Source organism: Lolium rigidum, chromosome 5 (genome assembly GCF_022539505.1).
Source record: "Lolium rigidum isolate FL_2022 chromosome 5, APGP_CSIRO_Lrig_0.1, whole genome shotgun sequence".
Lineage (NCBI taxonomy): Eukaryota > Viridiplantae > Streptophyta > Magnoliopsida > Poales > Poaceae > Lolium > Lolium rigidum.
Window position 1 is genome coordinate 63,281,517 of NC_061512.1, and position 20,321 is coordinate 63,301,837.

Sequence of the window (20,321 nt, forward strand, 5' to 3'; positions counted from 1 at the left end):
CACATTTAATCGACGTGGCCATCTCTTTCCGTATATGCATATATATCTACTATGCTTGGCGTCAATTATTTCCTATCAGAGGCAGTAGGTTGCAACTGAGATTTTCTAGTTGCATGCCCAACATTTTATTAACTTATTACACATGGGTTAAAACCAAGAAAAACATCCCAATCATAGAATTTCTTTGTGCTATTATAAGTTGCAAATAAAAATGTAACCCAAACTGTGTTTTATGACTCGCACCGGCCATAAGTTGCAACATGGATTGCAAACAATAGTCGATGATATCATATGCCTTGAATTAGCTTAATTCTTAGTTGACAAAAAATATATTACTACCTATGTTCCAATGGACTTATAATCTTTTTAAAATAGAACTGGGTAACTAAGACCAAGTGTTTCGAACAAAACATTAATATTTACAATTCAAACTCAACACCCGTAGACAGTATACATCATGAAACATATTTTGATATGACTTCTATTTATTATAATAATTTTTGACAGTTTTCCTGAAAATCTAGTCAAACTTTACTTAGCATTGATTTTTTTAAAAAAAAATAGGCATTATTTTGTGAAACTGAGGTAGTACACTTTGGTTTATTAATTTTGGAAAAAGACACACACTACTTGCTAATGACTTACTCGTCCTCGTTTGCAGTCATGTCGGTGTGGCTGACGTGACATTCTTTTGTTTCACTAATAATAACAATAATAATTATTCTGAATATATTTTATGAATTGTACACATAGTGGGAATTTTAGAGGTTATTCCTTAGTAAGGACTAAGAAGTAAGTATTTTTGTAATTGATGGTACATATATTTCTAGGGAACGACGAATATTTGCCCCCGTATCTGACAGATAGACCACAACGGTTTGGTAAACTGACATGTAATTTGGTCTGTGGAGATTCGAAAATTAGTCTGTCTAGAATAATTCAGTTTGGGCGATTAGTTCAGTAGTAAAAGCGGAGACCCAGTCACCCAGCTAGACGCTCTTTTTCTCCGGCGCAGCCCTTGCCGCGGCCGAGTCGACGCAGCCCCCGCCGCCGCCGTCACCGCGACCTATTTACGGCACCGGTGTTCCTCCGGCATATCCCCAGTTTCCTCCCAACACCCCTAGGGCTAGCCCGCCTGCTCGCCGGCGGCGTCGGCACCTCCACTCGCCCGCGACGGAGGACCCTCCTGGCTCGGCCCCTACTTCTTCCGGGTCAACCGAGCCCTCCGGCCGTGCCAGCCATGCCCCTCTACCTCCTCCACCACCTCCACCGGTTCCCCCTCCACCGCGCCATTCCTTGGCGAGAGGGCGTCGCTCCGCTTCCCATTCGAGGCGTACCCAGCTGTTTTCTTTTGGGTCTGTTCCGTACCAGCTCGGTCCTCGTATGCCCAGGCGGGGGGCCAGAGAGCCATTTTATTTCGAGAAAGATCATATAGTATTTTTTCAGAATGATGCTAGAGAATTAGCATCACCGTAAGTGCCTCGATTGTTCCATCCGTCCTAGTATTTTATTCTATTTGCAAGTGGTGTGGATCACCAAACACAGGACTTGCTCCCGTGGGCATACTCCTAACAATTGTGTTACATTTTCTACCAGGGTTCGCAGATTCGAGATGCTGTCAGTGGATGATGCCCCTCCTCCGACATCTAACTCACCTGAATGGTATGATCTTTACCAGGGTTTAATTTGACCAAACCTCATGTTGAACAACGACACTTTGACCTATTAACTCTGTAGCGTGTCAGACAATCTGCATTTTTGTTAAGTACCAGTAGATGCACCAAGCACTCCGCCAGCAGCCACTTGTAGGCAGCACCATTAATATCTTACATAATGACCTCCACAGCTGATAAACTCTTTATATCATCCAAACAGAACAAAAGGTAGCATAGACCCTAGAGCATCACAACCACAAAATCATATATTTCCTTCAGATTCACATCCCTCCAACCCCATCATAATAAACAGTCATCTTGTTGTTGATCTTTTTTTTTCTTGTAGTCTGCAACACAACTGACCATGTTATTTTGTATATCTTCTGATCGGATTTTCAGCAGGGAGCTAGGCACTACAAATACAGATATATCAAGATTGAAGGTGTCGTCATCCGACAACTTACCTCATACACCTGTTTCAGCTGATGGGTATGATCATTGTTATTTCTATTCATGTATTGCTCAGATTAGGTGTTTCCAAATGTTCGGTCTATCGGTATAAACTAACATAATGCATGCTGCAGATGGCTGTGGAACTATCACCATACATCTCATTGAATCATGCCATTGAGCTTTTTATATTTTTGTTTTCTTGTATTATGGAGTGTAGTGAACATTCAGGCAATCAGGCTCATAAAAGACGTGCCTATTCTGCTTACAAATTTGCTTTCACATGAGTTGCGCAAGAATCAAAACTTCCCTTTTTGTGCATGAACCTTCGCTAAACCCTTTAGTCCAAATGCTGATACTAATGATTAACAGGATATCCCCCCACCCACAGGCACACACGCACAAATACCATCATATCTAAGTGGTTTAGTGCGAGAACCACTATGCATTTTCCTTTGTTTGAAGTCACTTCGAATTTGTAGCACTCCAAATGTTCTATTATTTAATCAGAATGACAGCTCTAACCGTAAGGAGGGGTGCACATGAATGCATGGTTGTCGTGAACACAGCTACCTTGATAGGAAATACCACAAATACCCTAGCACTATTAGCCTTCTTTAGACTCTAGTCACACCAGTTTAAATGCATGTGATTATCTTTTACAATTCCATTTTTTAGACTACCATTCCAATTTAAATGTCCAATTTCCTTCTATCTCTTTTGCTTTTAAAACATGTGATTCGTCCACTGTTGTTGTGCTAGTCACTAATTTTTATTAACAGAGTTATGTTGCTTGCTTATTTCAGGCATGATTGTAATAAATACAATGAAGAAAGTTCTGGTGAAGCTGATTCCGACACTTGCCAATACAGGTAACTCTTCCACCTTTATGCCCCTCTCCCTTTTTTATGTCTAGTATTGTTTACTAATTAGTATTTGAGGCCACTTCAAATGGCAGGCCCATAAATCTTTTGTAAAATTTAGATGTACTGAGGTGATGTATCAATGAATTCACTCATGGCTAATCATGTTTCCTGTCAAAAAAATCGTCTATTTTACATCTAAAAGACCAACCAAAAATATTTATGGGGAAACACATTACATTTTAACATGTGTTCTCAGATCTGGAAGCATTCTTGTATAATTATTTCATATACATCTGAACTCAACAAAAGGAGGTCTTGAGATTTGTTTCGATAAATAGGATAATGTATGTAAATTGCAGACAAAATGTGCCAACTGAAAGTAGCATTTTAATGTGTCGCTGGATTTGATTATTTTTGTTGTTTTGGTCGATCAGTTAACATATAGGCATTAGGGAAGCATCTTATTACTTATTAGTTGCTTTCACATCTTGCAACAAGACAGTCAACTCTTGACCTAAAAAACAAATAGAAATCCACTGCTATCATTAGGGGTGTCCTAATGTATGAGCTACCGTTATAAACTACGATCGAATGATGACTATGATGAAGGTGGGTACTAACATTGCTTTTTTGTTTCAGTTCTGATGATGATAGTGATGAAGATGGAGAGTGCCCATTCGGTAATCCTCTTCTTAGGGATAGCTATGGAAAATTGACAGATTGGAGGTTGAGTGATCTAGATGCGGCATTCACTAAGCATCTAGAGGATGAAGCAAAGAATCCAAAGCCAAAAGAACGGAAGCTGACGAAAGAAGAAAAGTTGAAGATTCACAGCGATCGCATGGAAGGATACATGAAGTTTGCTCTCCATCAGTACAACAGTAAAGAAAAACTTGTTGAGGTTTGTGTCCAATTTTACTACCGTTTGTCATTCTGTGTTCAATTTTTTTTACAATGTGTTTTAACAATTTGGAGTATATTTTTCAGGATATGAGATTTGAGTTTGAGAAATCCCAAAGTCAGAATTGGATCGTTGAAGGAGAGTTTGACGACCTGTTCTATTACCATTTTAATTTGACAGCTAAGCAGACCTGTTCTTCTGTGTTTACATTTTTTGCGGAAGTAACCCCAGAAGATGGAGATGATTGTGAGGTTCTCTGCTGCAGACTTCTAAATGATGATGACAATGGTATGTTTCAACTAATTACATAAGCTGTACATTGTTTCACTCTTAGTGTTTTTGAGCAAGTCCGAAGCTAGCCGGTGCCTTGTGTTTATGTGTTCATGCCTTGTTTCCACTGTATACATGTAGAGCCATAGAGGTGATTGGACAAAAATTCTTCCCATTAGTAGTAATGCATAGCCTTGTATTGATTTCTTGCACCAGATTTTGTGTGTAAAATTTTATTGCTCAAATTGGATGTCAAATCCCATATAAGTTGATTGCTACAAAGTCGTGAATTTAGACATGGAATATTGCTTATCAGGTCTTTTAAAAGCTGCAAGTATAGTACTATCTTAATGCTGCTTCTTCTGGAATTAATGTGAAATTATGTTTTTCCTTTTCCTTTTGAAGGACACTGCTTTGGTTGTGAGAATGAAGGCGTAGATGACTTAAGGCATCCCGCTTGTGAATCGTATGTTGGAGGTCACGAAGATCGGGGTTTCCCATTTATGGAGAACAGTGAGACTGAGGTACTGCAATTTCAAATGAAGTTCTCTTCCAGTATTTTTCCATTGTATGGCCACCACTTAATCTGTTCCATACTTCAGGATGACAGCGATTGACGGGTGGAAGAAATTGACGAGATAACAGAAGTCTCTGTCTTGGAGTGCTCTTTTTCTGCCAGCAGCAAGTCATCTGATATAATTAATTATAGTTTGATTCTTGTCAATGTTTTACAATTGGTGAAATTTTGTAACTTAGGAATTTGCAGTAAGCTGCTAATCATGCACATGTTCAGCTTGAATCTGAGAAACTTAGCACTTAGTATTGTGATCGCTTTTGTGTGATCAGGTTCCAAAAGCCAGATATGTTTTGTCCAATTTTTGGCATATGTGGTTCAGTACTTCTCTTAAACTTCTCTAAGTTCAGGATTATAGTGGTATCTATTGTAGGCTTGGATTCTTATAGATCTGTAAAAGGACTCAACAGTTTTAAAACCAAAATCGCAATGTAACCTGCCTTCTTCCTAGTTCCAGTTCTGTTAATCCCTGGTAGCAATACAACAAAATGTTTTCACTTTCTCGGCTACCTTTGTCGATATGATATCTAAGATATAACGGCTTAGGTAGTTGGCACCATTACATGTGGCATTGGAATTCAAAGACATGAATCCATCAGTTCCATACAAAAAACATCATGACGAGTTTCTAACTAAAGAACAAACCAATCCATGGAGAAATCACATGGACGAGAAACCACTATGGAACGGTGGCATGTAAAAGAAAAGGGTCGAAATTTATGGTCTAATCGTCCTGCAAAGGTTTGCATTGTGTGGAATATGGGACAAGAATAGGCTTTGCATCCGTAGCACACTTCCTATAGCAATGGCAAGGGATTAGACGACGAGTTAAAGACAGGCTGCCTTGTTTCAAAAAAAGATATAGCAAAAACTTGGATAGGATGGACAAATACCGAAATGGTTGAGCTCAGATCATAATTCTTGGCACACGTCGCCCTTTCTCCCTATGCGTGCAATCATTTAGAGATGTCGTAGGACCATCACTTATGCAACACCAACACCAACATGCCGCGCGCCTCCTCGATCACGGTTGTGCCGTGTTCGCCAGCCACACCCCTTCGTTTTAGCTTTGGGAAAAATGGTTTAGGAGTTAATACCATTAAGCCAGCATGCAATGCACACAGGCTTGAGGCTGCATCTCACTTGATAAATAGCCATTTTGCTCCCCTCGCTGTTCAGTCCCTTGCAGAAGCAGGAGTGCAGCACCTCATGCAGTAAGCTTTGTCATCTTCTTCCAGGCTCCTCCATTGTTATGTGGCTTGAAAATTCTGGTGCCTTCTATTTGTATGTGCCTGTATGCACACCCGCAAACTGCAAGGATATTTCTTCCATGAAGTTTTGGTATGCTTGGAAGCTCTTAGGTCAGGATTAGTCAGTTTTGTGGTGTTTACTTTGCTGCCTTTCCTTTTCCCAAACAGCAGGAAATTAACTAATTTGTCCACGGTCTTAAAATATTTTATACCAGCCTTAGTAATATTTGTCTACAGTGTGGAGACGAGCGACAAGCGGATGCTCCCTGGAGAAGGGTGGTATGATCTCGCCGTTGATAACCGGCTGAAGCCCAGATATCTCTGTCTGCTGGGACCGGTGAAGAATAAGAAGAGGCTTGCCATGAAAGTCCATATCATCCGCAGTGACAATAGCTTCGGCACGGCCCTGCAGGTTGGTGATCTGATGATATGTACATCGATCGGTATGTTTTGATGCTAGTACTGTAGTGATGATCCGTAATGTTATCTGGGAGTGGAAAATCATGCATTGTTGTGTCTGAACTGATCTCCCATGGTCTCGTTGAGCGAGGCAACAGTACATTTCTAAGACCGATCCTTTTGCTTCCAAGAAACTTTGGTCGTGGCTAGTCCCTATGACAAAGTAGTACTCCTAAATAAGCTACTTACCTTACCTTTGTAACCTTTGCTGAGGTTTAACGAATGCCTGGAGGCTTTTGTCAGCCTACTGATGCATGTTACTGCGTAATGCCATTCTACCATCCTTTAATTTGCAGGCGATCTTACGATGCGAAGATGCTCGCGATGATAGTACACGGGAGGTAAGGGGCCTGAAGAGATCTCATCGGAGGCAACAAAGACATTGTGCTTTTACCTAGGTTTAGCCCCCCGATGGATAGATGTGAACAGACCCACCCCCCCCCCCGCACCCACCCTCCGCACCCCCTAACCTCACGCACCCCCGAACCCTAGCCGCCTCCCGCCGCCGCTGCCGGTGGCGCCGCCAGGCAAAGACTGCGGGGCGTGGCGGCGGCGGCGGCCTTTCCTCGCATCGCGCTGCGGACGGCGGCCGGGATCTTCCTCGACGCTGTGGCGGCGCCCCCCCCCCCCCCCCCCCGCCTCCCATGTGGATGGCTGGGCGGCGGCCGGAATTGATCTGTGATGCGTCCCCCTGCCTCCCGTCGGCGGCACGCCGGTGGTGGCTGGTGGTGGGTGGCGGCCAGGTCCTTGATCTGCGCCATCCCCCCGCCTCTCGCCGGTGTGTGGTGATCTTGGGCTTCTCCCGCGGCACGAGGTCGCCTGGGGCAGCAGCCTTGGGTTCGATGGTGGAGGTGGCCTTCTTCTTCACTGGAGATGGTCGGTCTGCGGATGGTGGTGGTGGGTCTTTTGATCTGTCACCGCATTCTGACGGCAAGATGGAGAGGCTTGGAAGCCGGCGTTGGCTGATGTCGCCGGTGGGGGTTGGCATTCGGTTGCGGCGGTGCCCAGGGCGTGTGCGGTGTCTTCGGACAACGCAATCCGCGCTTGGTGTCTCCGACGGCATCTGTGGTCAATCTGGGATGGTCGCCGGCGTGGGGGCCCGATCTGAATAAAGGCTGCGGTCCTAGGGTCTCTCTTGGGCGAAGATGAAGACCGACCTGTGGTTTGCTCCTCTCGATCTGGCAGGAGTGTTGAGTTCCGAAAGGCGCCGCCGGCAAATGTAAGAGTGCTTTTTTTTGGCTGGAGTTTGTTGGATCGGTGGTATTCGGTCGTGCGTACCCATGCTTTTATTTCGGCCGTTTGGTTCTGAAGGGAGCGGCGCGAAGCTCTGGTCTGTGTTGGCATCAAGAAATATTTTGGCCCATGATGCAGTCAGATGAAGGGAATAACATGAAGGCCGGAACGGAGGACTAGCTAAGGAAGGTTCAAGTCTCCACCTTGTTGAGAGACTTGCTTGGTGTCCCGGGATCCGCAGCTGTGGTATGGAAGTGGGGGCGACAGCAGAGGTGAAGTTCAGAGTCCTACCTTTCAGGGTGAAAACCCAAGGTCTGGCCTTAACTGGTTGTGTCTGGCAATGACCTTGTTGGAGGCATTGTTTTGAGAGCGGGGACTATCTTCACGGTGAAAACCAAAGATCTTTGGTCGGGCAACGACGGCGCTGGTGCACCGTTTCCTTCTTGGAAGCGTCGTTTTTGGAGATTCAGGTGTTGTCTGGTGGTTGTATTATTGTTGCTAAGCTTAGAATGCTATAGCGGGACTATTGTTTCTTAGTTTTTTTTCAGCTGTGTGCATCCGTACTGCCAATTAGGGTGTTGCGTTGTTGCAGAGGCTGGGTGTAATTGGTATCTTTTGATATTAATATATTCCCTTTATCGAAAATATGAAGATATGTAAGCCTTGAGAATGGCAGCGTGGAGAGTGTTCTACCAGCTTTAGACTTAGACGTGGGGTGTCAGAGTCCGTTTATATAGACATCTTGTTTACACCGTAATATAGTTAGATTCCCAGTCTGACATTTGTAGATGTACTATCCCATGTTTCAGAGCCATAGACGTTTGCATTTTGTATGAGCCAAAACACTGCTCGACTATGTGGTGGTGAGGTGTAAACAACTCCCAAAGGACCATGTACAGTCAATCTGTCACCGGTACTCCATCGAATGGTGTTTCGGTTCAGTTTGTCAGCTTGGCATTTTCCCAAGTTTCTGACCAGACGTATTATCCTATCCAGCCATAATTTTCGGTGTACGTTGCTAAGGTTTCGGTTTGGTATGTTTTAGCCAAGTCAGGGAATATGTTTGCTGAGCTAAATAATCACCTACTTAAGTACTTATAGTACTGTTCAGGGAATTGCCAGACTATGTAAACAGATCGATTTCCACGCAAAAACAGCTGATGGCTGAAGACAGCACCATTTACAGACACTTGATCAGCAGCAGCACGGTCATGTCACTGCACTAGGCATCAAACGCCGATCGAGACCAACACATTCATCAACAGCAGCGGTCATAATTATTCCACTCCGCGATATAGCCTAATTAACCTCTCAGCATTCTCATCTTGGGGATGAAGCTCTCATCGCCATGTCCGTCAGGATCAGAGATGAGGCTGTCCTTGGCCATTCCCTTGCCGTGCTTGGCGAAACAGTAGTCAGGCGCCTGCCATTGCGCGGCCTCCGGCACCGCCCCTGGCTCGAAGCTCATCACGTTTGCGATCCGCCCTGCGGATCTCAAAATGTTAGCGTGCTCTGAACTCAGTTTTGCATCTGGAAAGAATCTGTGGTGTGACTGAACTCTAAGAAAATCTTTGGCTGCCGACCTGAAACGGCAATTGTTCATCCCCTTCCACAAACTGATTCTTTTCATGGTTCTATATACAGAATTACAGATTGACCCTTCTTAATTAGTACACTGTAGTTAGCTTCTTTGTTTGATTTGTTAGCTTCGTAAGACCACATCGGAGATTAATAAAATTCGACCAAGCAGCAGCAGCAGGATGAGGGTACCTGTTGTGTGGAAAACCCATTTGACGGGGCGCCTGGTGGCCACATCCTCGTAGTAGGTGATGAAGTCGGCCTTGGTCCAGACGTGGCAGTCGAACCCGCCGACGGGGGCGCGCCCGACGTAGGCGACGCCGGAGGCGAGCCAGTCGGGGCGCAGGATGCCGACGCCGACCGCGACGGGGCGGCACTCCCGGCGCGCCGGGGTGTAGAAGAAGGAGGTGCCGTTGGTCCACTGGGCGTCGTAGAGCGGCGCGTCGGCGGCGAGCTGGTCGCGGATGATGTGCAGGTTCAGGCCCCGCGGCCAGTCGTACCAGAGGTCGGCGATGGACAGGTTGCCGTGGTAGTCCAGCACCAGCGTCGCGTGGAACTGGTGCGGCCATAGGGTTGGCTTCGGGGCCGCGCCGGCGGCGGCGTGTGCGGCCTGGAGGCAGAGGAGGAGGAGCGCCAGCAGAGGCGGCGTCATCTTCTTCTCGGTAGCTCTGGCCACCGCTCCCTGCTGATCGGAACAGAACGGTGCTAGCCACAGCATACGCTGCTAACTGATCTGCCTTTGGATACTCCCTCCATTACATATTACTTTCTATATAAAGTTTTGGTCAAAGTGAAAATTGGTAATCTTTATGACCTTTTACCAGCTATTAATGATAAAATATTAGAATATACAAAATTAAATGTAATTGATGTGATACTATATTTTATTATGGTATTTATGATACCATTTTGATTTTCTAAATAAATACATACATATAATTAGTCAAACTTGACAAAGATTGACTCTGACTAAACCTTATATGCGGAATAATATGAAATATTGAGAGTAGTTCTGAAGAATTAACAGCTGCAATGGAGAATGCTATTTTGAATGCATACCATCTTAGATATTTTTGCGACATATGTTTGGATGAAGTCAATAGGGATGTGGGTTGCTTGAGTATAAGGGCATGCACAATGGTGCTATTTTAGTAGTGCCACGTAGGATAAATGATGAGCTGGAGGAAAGAGATAGTTAAAAAAGGGTTTGCCTTCTCTTAATTAAGAGATGATCTCTCACCACAAATTTAAGATGCCTAATTAGTTAGAAATAAGACTACAAATAACCCATTGTACATCATGTTTTATTGTTATATCTAGATTACATGACGGGACTAAGATAAACCAGTCTTATCAACCATTAATTGTACATGCCCTAAAGGGATACAAGAATCTTGATGAGAAATTTACAGAGAACATTTTACAAAGAAGCAATTCAAGAAAAAAAAGAGGATGCTTTAAAGAAAGATTATATGGAATGGATGGAGTTGCAAAATGCAACAAGGCTAGATTGGGATCAACTAATAAAACTATGGACATGATGAATGGTTGAAGACCTAGCTAATTGTAAGTTTGTATGTTTATCACTTGCCTTGTCTATTTGCCCGTTGTGTTATACTCTCTCCGTCCCAAAATGTAAGGCGCCTAAGGATTAGTCAAAAGTTAACATTTTTTTTAAGTTTGATCAAGTTTACACATAAAAATATAAACATTTACAGTACTAAATCAACATGAATAGATGCACTACAAAAAAATATTTTCTTAATATGACCATTCCATATTGTAGATGTAAATATATTTTTCTAAATATTTGATCAAAGTTAGTTAAGTTTGACTTTTGACCTATCCTTAGATCTCTTACATTTTGGAACGGAGGGAGTAATTTAAAGTTATTTATTTACTATGTTATTTTCCAGTACAAACATGCAAAGTTTTAAAATGGGCCACCAGAAATTTGGACCAATGCAATGTCATGTTTAGGAAGGCTCATGTCACCGGAGAAACAACAGTTGTTCCGGGACATGAAACAAGAGTGGTGAAGGAAAGTGCAATATTGTTGGATGGTGATGTTGAAGCTAGAAAACAACACTAGAAAAAACACGAAGTGGGTGTGGGAGAGAATGAAAAAAGGGAGCTCCCTTTTCAAGGCGTACAACACTACCTTGAGCAATATAGTTTCAACGGTGGATAGTGGAAGTTCTTGCGGCAAGGATAACTCTTTCCCAACTATGAAGGATTTTTTTAGCGATGGTTTGGGAGTGTGGAGTCAGTGAAGGCATTGGTTTCATGTTCACACTTCACAAGCTTGACATGAAAAGGGAGCATAGAGAGTTGTTGGTAGCTTTTAAAACACATGAGGAAGGTTTGATTATCTCCGGAGGACACATGATGAGTTGAACGAGTAGATTTGTGATTTAGTATGAGTTGAATGACAATTGGTGATCATTCTAGAACCTATGGACCATTGTGTGTACTATTTAGTGGGAATTTCTTGTAGACTATTTGTGAGCATTCTATAACCTATGCACCATTGAGTGTCCCCTTTATTTGAAATTGTTGTAGACTATTCCTTAGTGTTTTTATTGGTATTTGTTGTAGACTATTCTTGCATGTATGAGTTTTTGACTTGTCTAGTTCAAATAGTGTGCATGGATGGAGATGATAATGCACGTGATGAAGAAACTGAAAGGATAAGACATCGTCTTGGAGTGGCGCATGACATGGCTAGATTGGGCTACTATTGTTATATATATTCAAAAAATATTTAAATAAGACAACTAGGAGGATTCCACAACAAACTGAGCTTGAATGGGTGAATGAACAACTTGATGATATAAAAAGATGCTACAAAATGATTAGGGCATCTCCAACCGCGCGACCCAAACGAACGCGTTGGGCCGTCCGTTTCGGGCCGTTTAGATGGCCGAACGGACACCCGGACAGCGGCCCGCGTCCGCGTGTCCGTTTGGGTCGCACGCTGCGCCCAACGCGCAGACGCACCGCATATGTAATTAAAAAAAGAAAAATAAAAATAAAAAGGAAAACAGCCAAAAATAACATTAAACTAGTGGTTAATTAAACTTAGCCCTATTTTGGGCAATTTTTACACAAAAGAAAGCCCTATATGGGCTTTAAACTAAAAAAAACCCTAGACAGGGTTTGCGAGCACGGTGGCCGCCGGCAGTACTACCCCCAGTAGTACTCGTCATCGTCGGCGTCGATGACGACGACGCCCCCCGGCGGCGACGCGCTGTTCCGGCTTGACACGCCGGAGGGCACCGGAGACTCCGGCCAGGGCTCCCACTGCGCCCTTTCCCAGGCGGAGTGCGGGTTCGGCGGGCTCGCCGGCCTGCGCAGCCGTGCCCTCCGCGCGGACTCCTGCCGGAGCTGCTCCTCCGCTCGCGGCCTGCAGCTCCGCACCGTAGCCGGAGCGTGGCCAGGCGCTCCTCCTCCGCCAGGCGCGCGGCCCGGCGCTCCTCCTCCTCCGGAGCGCCGCCCGACGCGTAGCCTCCTCCCCGACGGCGCGCCAGCTCGAGGAAGGCCCACGCCTCCGCCCGGGCGTCCTCCCGGGCCTTCTCGGCCGCCTCCTCCAGCGCGGAGGTGCGCAGCGTCTCGGCGAGGTGCGGCCATTTGGCCAGCTCGTCGAGGTCGCCCTGCTCGCGGGACGCCGCGAGCGCCGCCTGCAGCTCCGGGTCGTCCTCCTCCTACTGGGGCTGCGCCTGGGGCTGGGGCGCGGGCTCGTTGATGTAGAGGCCGCCGGGGCGGCGGCCAGCCCGCCTAGCAGGTGTGCGCGGCTGCGCGCGAGGCCGCGCCGTCGTGGATGTGAAGCACGTGCGCCGGCGCGCATCGTGCTCCACCTCGAACCACAAGTCCCAGTTGGGACTTGCGTCGCCGTACGCGGGGTCCTCGCCGGAGGTCCGCCGGCGGTTGAGCGCGGCGCCTCCGGATCTCGGCGTAGCGGGCGCGGCCGGAGCCCGGGATGGGCGGCACCGGAACCCGATCCGGGCTCGGGTGCCAGCCCGTGGGGAGGTGCACGTCCCCCACGGCACTCGGGACTCCGGCGTCCCGGAACATCCGCGCCACCGCTACGGTGACGTAGATCCGGTCGCGTCTGGGCGTCGCCGGCGGCCCCATGGCGAACGGCGCCGGCGCGACTGGCCGGCTGCTGCCGGCCTCGTGGTCGTTGGCGGATGGCGAGAACTCGCGCTTCGGGGCCATGGCGGCGCGGAAGCTTCGAGCTCGCGCGTGCGGCCGGAGTGGAAAGTGGGGACTGGATAGGGACAGTCCCCTTCCCCAGTCCACATTTAATAGGACTGGGGCACCGACAGGTGGGCCAGCCACACGGACAGGCGGACACGCGAGGACGCCGCGTGCCATCCGCGGCCACGCAAACCCGGCCCAGATTTGGGCCGGGTTTGCATCGTTCCAGACGCCGCGGCCGTCCGCTTTTGCGGTGCGTCCCCGCGTTGGGCCGGGTTTTTGTCCGGCTGGACCCATCCGGACGCGCGGGTGCGGGATGGGTCGCCCGGTTGGAGATGCCCTTAGAATCCATCCATATGTGTTTGAACAGTTGCACAAGCTTCTAGTAGCTAGTTATGGGTTAAAGTCAACAAGAGACATGTAATCAGTTCAATGTTTGTGTATGTTTCTATGGATGGTTGGAGGACCATAGCCACTTAGACCAAATGAGAATCATTTCAGTCGGTCTCTTGAAACAGTTCATAAGAAGTTCAAGATGGTATTGAATTGTTTGTACAAGTTGGGTAAGGATAACATAAAACTAGTGGATCAAAATTTTCTGAATGTGCATCCAAGAATTCATGATCCACTCCTTTGGCCTCATTCAAGGGTTCCATTGGTGTCATAGATGGCTCGCATATTCATGCTCGAGTTCCTAATGAAAAATAAATTAACCACATTGGAATACATGGTTACACGTCTTCTACTTGCGATATGTGACTTCGATCTCAGATTCACGTTTGCAGTTGCCAGATAGCCTAGTTCGAAAGAAGATACACGCATACTGTCGTGGTATCGTCACGGCATATGCCATAGGGTGGCTAATCAAAGTGGTTCCTAGTGGTCTCACGGCGGTATCCGGATGCGGGTATGGGCACGAGCGACACGGCGACGTACCCAGGTTCGAGGCCCTCCTGTGGAGGTAACACCTCTACTCCTGCTATGAGTGTATATGATGATATCACAATACAATGGTGCTCCTAGAGCTGTATCCGGCTGCTCTTGGGAGGCTAAGGTAGATGAAGGTCTCTCTCACAGGGCAGCGCTAAGACTGCCAAACCGGATATGGCAAGTTGAAGCCGGCCCAGCCACAGCGTAGTCGGCTGCGGCCAGGCCAGCGTGGACTTTGAACCAGCCGGCTCCCAAGGCAGCCTGCCACGGCTCCAGCCGGCTGCTCCTCAGCCGGCCTTTGCCGCGGGCCGACAGGCCTTGAGCCGGTTGCTCTCAGTCCTTTGCCCTACCCGGGGTCTTCCCCCCGACATTAGCCCCCGAAGCTGGCAAGGTCCTGCGTAAGAAGGACCTGGGAGGGTTTCCCTGACCCTTAGTCTTTGATCTCGTGGATTGTTCTTTGAGAAGCTCCCAAGGGGCCGGCTGAGAATTCCCGTTCAGCCGGCTGCGCCCTCTTCCGGCTTGCTCCGTCCGGCTGCTCTCAAGCCGGACGCCGCTTCGATATGCGGGTTTCAGTATTTCAAGTGCTGGAGGCTGTTCCGCCTTACTTAAAAGTTTTTAGGCCGGGTTGGAAGAAAACGTCCGGCTGCGGCTGGGGCGCGCCGGAGTTTCCGTCGCCTCGGGCCCTGCGCCCGACTTGATGGTCTCTGACTTCACCGCAGTGGCCGTTTCGTCTGGTCACATCGCTGTCCCCGCCGGATCCTTTGCGGTCGTGGGCGACGTGGTGTGGCCGTTTCTAGTAACCGCAGCGGTAGTGGGGGTGATTGTGGCGCAGTTAATCTCGATCGTGGCCCACGATCGCCACGTGGCGGCGCATCGGGCGCGGCAGGCGGCTATAAATGCGCCGGGGCGGTACCGAAGCGGCCACTCTGCCCACTTCGTCCCCACGCCCAAGCTCTGTTTCTTCCGCTCAAGCGAGCTTTCTCACGCCACCGCAAGTTCTCCGGCGGCCTCCTGGCGAATTCCGGCGACCAAGCGCGGCCACGCTCCTCCGCAGCTCCGCAGCCGTCAGCGCGCCAAGCCGTCGTCACGGGGCCCCGCGTTTCGACGGTACGTTCTCCACCGCCGCCGTCCCGCGGTTCTTCCTCGCCATTCGCCCTCTCGTGGTCTTCCTCTTCTTCCTCGTCCACGGCAATGGCTCCTCCGAGCAGATCTTGGGAGGGCTCGTACATGAGAGACGACGACATCGCGCGCCTCGTGCGTCTTTGCCGGATCCCGGCGGGGGTGTCCTGGCGGGCGCCCGGCGAAGAGATCGAGCCGAACCCGCAACCCGGCGAGCGCGTCGTCTTCGGGGCGCATTTCGACCGGGGGCTGGGCCTGCCGGCTTCGCCCTTCTTCCGGCGCTTCCTCAACTTCTTCGGCCTGCAGCCGCACCATCTCCAGGCCAACGCGTGCGTGCTGCTGAGCTGCTACGTGTCCTTCATGGAGGGCTACGCCGGCTTGTGGCCGGACATTGATTTCTGGAGCCGGCTCTTCTTCCTCAAGGTGCAGACCACGGACGGCCAGCTGCGGGCCTGTGGCGCTGCCTCCATCTACTCCCGCACGGGCACGCCCTTCCCGAAGATCCCAACGGTGGACTCGGTGAAGAAGTGGGGATGTCCTTCTTCTACGTGCGGAACGAGAACCCGGCGTTCGACCGGCTCAACCTGCCGGAGTACAACCCGGCACCGCCAGTCGGCCGGATCAACTGGAGCCACAACGCCAAGTCGTCAGACCCGGATGCTGAGGTAAACCTCCTCTGGGACTTTCTGCTGGGCTGTGTCACGGATGGCCGGTTGTGCGCCGAGGATCTCCTCTGCACCTACACCGCCCGCCGGGTGCTGCCGCTGCAGGCACGTGTCCATAAGATTGGGCACATGTCCGGCCGGTTCGATCCGACCCGGACGTCCACGGTGGAGATCAACAAGGCCCAGGTCGCTCGGCGGGTGAACTTCATCTCGTCGGCGAAGATGCCCGAAGATGGGAACTGGGACTGGGGGAGGGCACCCCACAGCCGGGCGGACCCGCCGGAGTTGGTGAGTTTTTACATATTGGCCGAGTTCCGGCTTGCGGCTGCGTGGCCGACTTGTTCCTTACATGCTTTTTTCTTTGTTTATCTGCAGCTCTTCGACCGCCAGGGGTTTGAAGATGGCGACCTGGCGCAGAAGGTCTGGACGGCTGACCACGTCGATCCGGCTGACCAAGCCGGCGACGATGACATGGCGGAGGCGGCTGACCAAGGTGGCCAAGGAGAGCACAACCCGCCGCCTTCTCCAGGGCAGCAGCAGGAGGGCGAGCCGGCGTCGTCCACCGCCTCGCCGATTCGAGCGGTGCCCTTGACCGTGAGGCCGCCTTCCACCTCAGCGACTTCCTCGTCTGCGCCCAAGGGGAAGAAGCGGGCCAGCGGCGGGTCCACGGCCGCGCTGGAGGCGAGGGTCCTGAAGCAGCGCCGGCTAGCGCCCAAGAAGGTTCCAGAGGCGGCCGGGTGAGTTTCTTTTATTCGTTGTTTGATTCCTTTTCTTTCCTTTTCTTTTTGCTTATCTTCTCTTGTTTGGCCGACCAGGGCTGCTATAAAGTTCGCCAAGGGCAGCGGCTCTGGGCCGACTCCCCGCGTCGTGCCGCCTGCCCATCGGCAAAGGAGGGAGCCGACGCCGCAGCCTTCATCGCGTGCGCTTACACCGCCCCTCATCGTGTCGCCTATGACCACGCCGCCTTCCGTGGGGGCGTCTTCTTCAGCTGCACATTCTTCTACAGCGCCCGACGCCGGCGCTCAAGGTGAACCGGCTCGCCGCTCCGGCCCGCCAACTCTTGACGATCTTTTTCCGCGCCGTACTCGGCTTCTGGAGCCCGCGGCCGGAGCCGGCAAGGGTGCCTCTGGCGGGGCCGCGCCGCCTGCGACTGGAGACGGCGGAGCCGCGCCCGACGTCGTCGTGCTTGACGCAAGCTCGGATGAAGCGCTGCAGGCGCCAGGATCTGCGGCTCCGACCGGGCCGCCTGCTTCAACCGCGCCGCCTCCATCTTCGGAGCCGACGAGGGCGGAGCCGGCCGGGAAGGAGCCGGCCAGGGATGAGCCGGCGCGCTCGAGCGACGCTGATGCTTGGGCGTTGGTGAGGACGGAGGGCCGGTCAGAGCCGCCTCAAGGTCTCCACGTGGCCAAGGGCGCCCGGCTGCTGCATGTGGCGTCCGCCTCGGACTCCAGCCTTGGCTCGGCCGGCACTATGGAGAAGGCATGGCATCAGGCGGATGCCTGCGAGGTGTCCAGCCGGGATGGGCGTCCAGGCGTGGCGTCCATGAAGATGTTCTTCTCCGGCTTCCGCGCTCATCTCAAAGCCAGAGCCGCCGAGACCGACGCCCACCTGGCACGGCTGGAGGAGGCCGACAAGGTAGGTGTCTTAGCTTTCTGTTATTTTTCGCAATTTTATTGTTATCCTGGTAGCCCTCTGAGGCATGGGCCGGCTGCTTGGAGCCGGTCCGGGTTTCGCTTGAATACTTATCTTCGTTTTTTCTTCAGACGGTGTCGGACAGGCGGACTGCCCTGTACAACCGCGTCGTGATCAGCTACCACAAAGCCAAGAACGAGCTGGCCAGCGTGACCCGCGAGCTGGAGGCCGCTAAAAGTATGGTCTCTTCTTTTGACTTGTTGTTTTTGCTCTTTGATTTATCCGGCTGACGGTTTTCGTTTGCAGCCGTCGCCGCCCTGGTCCCTCAGCTGGAGGAGGATCTCCGAGTCGCCCGCGAGCAATGCGCCGAAGCCAGGGAGGCGGCCAAGGCCGCCGCTGCCCAGGAGGAGGAGACGAGTGGGGAGCTGGCGCAGCTGCGCCGGCTTGAGGCCAACCACGTCACCAAGCTCGAGGCTGCGAAGCGAGTCGGGCGAGAGGAGGTGGAGGCCCTCAGCAAACGGCTGGAGGAGGTGGACCGACAACGTCTGGAGCTTCGAAAAGAGGTGACCTCCAAGTCTGAGGAGCTGTCGGCCACCGCCAAGCGGTGGGTGGAGGAGATTAGCGCGCTCGACCGCGGCTTGGCGGGTGAGTCTTTTCTTCCTTTCCCCTTTGCCGGCTTTCGGCTGTCGGCTTCCGGCTTAGGTTGGCAGGCGGCAGCTGAAACCATTTTGCTTTTTCGTAATCTCCATCTTCAGGCTGGGGGCAGTCTATTCTTGCTGGCTGCCGCCAGTCTTCTCTTTATACTGAGACTTCGATAATCTCCATCTTCAGGCTGGGGGCAGTCGGTTCTTGCCGTCTGCCGCCAGTATTTTCTCTATACTTCGAAATTTTGTATTTTTCTGTCTTTTCCCTCGCTTTGAGAGGTTTTTGACATGCTTTTCCCTTACAGCGGCCTTCCCTGAGGCGCAAGAGGCGGCACTGAAGGCAGTCGGCGAGGCGCGAGATGCACGCCGGCGGGCCACTGGTGACCAGAGCGGGGACTGCTTCTCCATGGACGACTACCTGGCGGCCATGGCCGCCCGCGTGGAGCCAATCACGAAGCTCAGCTGGGAGCTCCGGAAGGCGGCGGAAGAGATGATCCGGCTGCTATGGCCGACGGAGACGCTGCCGCAGGACCTCTCCAACCTCATCAACTGGCTGGAGACGGCGCCTGACCGCTTCCTCGACTGGAAGGAGTCCGCTGCGCGTGCCGGAGCCGACATGGCTCTCTCCTTTGTGCTTTCTTGGTATGACGAAGTCAACCTTGATCAGCTGGAGTTTCTGCGGGCCGACGTGGAGGAAAACCTTCCGGTGGAGTACAAAACCGCCCGGCTTGCCCGTGCCTGCGCCATTGCCGACTTCGTCGACAAACGCATCTTCATCGAGGATCCGAACCCGCCATTTGACGACGACGAGGAGGCGGAAGACGATGAGGCGGAGGACACGCCTGAGGCGAACCCGGCGGCCGGCTCTGCAACCGCTCCTCCGGCTGGTCCTGATCCAGCCGGCGCTTAAATGTACCTGCTTGTGGGCTTGCTTTTGCCAAACAATTTGTTAAATCCCCGGAATGCCGGGTGCATATGTAAGACAATATTATTATCCTTTTATTAGGGCACACTTTAATGTGTTTGTTAATCATTTGTGTGCCGGCTTGCTTTCTTTCGACTTGTTCGCTTTTCCCCATCTGCCCCACTCTTTGGCTTTGCCCTTGCCGATCGTACGTCCGACTTGCGGTCCGTCGCCGGATCAAGAGCGTGCCGCTGGGTGAGGCCGACAGTATTTCAGTCGAACGAGCCGAGTTCGGCAATCCGGCACTTTTATGAAGAGTTGTGCAAGAATCAATTCGCCTTCACTCTTTCCCTTAGCCGTCTTTCGCGTGCCGGCTCCCTAGGCACTTACTCCCGCCAGCCGGACAGCCGGGTTGCGGTCTGTAGCTGGATCGGAAGCCGGCTGTCGGGAAACCGGATCACGGTACTGAGCCGGCCGCGTGAGAGGGTGTTAGCCAATTGGCGAAAACAAAGTAGAGTACGCGAAAAACTTGTCGAAATCGGCGCTCTCGGCGCTTGCTTTTACATAGCTTACAAAAGGAGTACAAGGGATACATACATTCCTGCTCTCAAGTATAAAATGGGCAAAGCAAGTTGACATTCCAGGGACGTTTAGTCTCCTCGTTAGTTTTGTTCGCCTTGTTTTTCTTAGCCTCTTGGGCATCTATGAGATAGTAGCAATCATTGCCTACCGCCTTGCTCACGATGAAGGGACCCTCTCATGGGGATGACAGTTTATGCTGTCCGGCTGTCCGCTGGATCAGCCGGAGCACTAGGTCTCCTTCTCGGAATGCTAAGGGCTGGACCTTCCGGCTGTGATAGCGTCGGAGGCTTTGCCGGTAAATGGTAGACCTGGACTCGGCCAGCAGTCGTGCCTCTTCAACCAGATCGACTCCATCTTCACGAGCTTCTTTGCACTAGTAGGAAAACCCTTATAGGCGAAGCTTAGTTAC

At 50.7% G+C, this 20,321-nt stretch overlaps 2 protein-coding genes across 2 annotated transcripts; one reads left to right on the forward strand and one right to left on the reverse strand.

The window, feature by feature from the left end:
* The first annotated feature begins 3,812 nt into the window (after window positions 1-3,812).
* LOC124656028 lies at window positions 3,813-4,857 on the forward strand. Its single transcript, XM_047194839.1, has 4 exons — window positions 3,813-3,872; window positions 3,959-4,160; window positions 4,548-4,666; window positions 4,745-4,857. Exons 1-4 carry the CDS (start codon window positions 3,813-3,815, stop codon window positions 4,757-4,759), a joined length of 396 nt encoding a protein of 131 aa, XP_047050795.1. The 3' UTR covers window positions 4,760-4,857.
* A 3,916-nt stretch (window positions 4,858-8,773) lies between these two features.
* Window positions 8,774-9,954, reverse strand: LOC124656029 (uncharacterized protein At4g14100-like). Its single transcript, XM_047194841.1, has 2 exons — window positions 9,429-9,954; window positions 8,774-9,143 (listed from the first exon to the last, which is right to left on the reverse strand). The coding sequence occupies exons 1-2, from the start codon at window positions 9,952-9,954 to the stop codon at window positions 8,962-8,964; spliced, it is 708 nt and encodes a 235-aa protein (XP_047050797.1). The 3' UTR covers window positions 8,774-8,961.
* Window positions 9,955-20,321: the final 10,367 nt, after the last annotated feature.

Bases quoted from the DNA above. Each gene is read 5' to 3' on its own strand.
- LOC124656028 (XM_047194839.1), top strand. From the start codon at position 3,813: ATGGAAGGATACATGAAGTTTGCTCTCCATCAGTACAACAGTAAAGAA. The intron at 3,873-3,958 runs GTTTGTGTCCAA...TATATTTTTCAG, and splicing joins GTAAAGAAAAACTTGTTGAG to GATATGAGATTTGAGTTTGA. The intron at 4,161-4,547 runs GTATGTTTCAAC...TTCCTTTTGAAG, and splicing joins TCTAAATGATGATGACAATG to GACACTGCTTTGGTTGTGAG.
- LOC124656029 (XM_047194841.1), bottom strand. From the start codon at position 9,954: ATGCTGTGGCTAGCACCGTTCTGTTCCGATCAGCAGGGAGCGGTGGCC. The intron at 9,144-9,428 runs GTACCCTCATCC...TGAGATCCGCAG, and splicing joins ATGGGTTTTCCACACAACAG to GGCGGATCGCAAACGTGATG.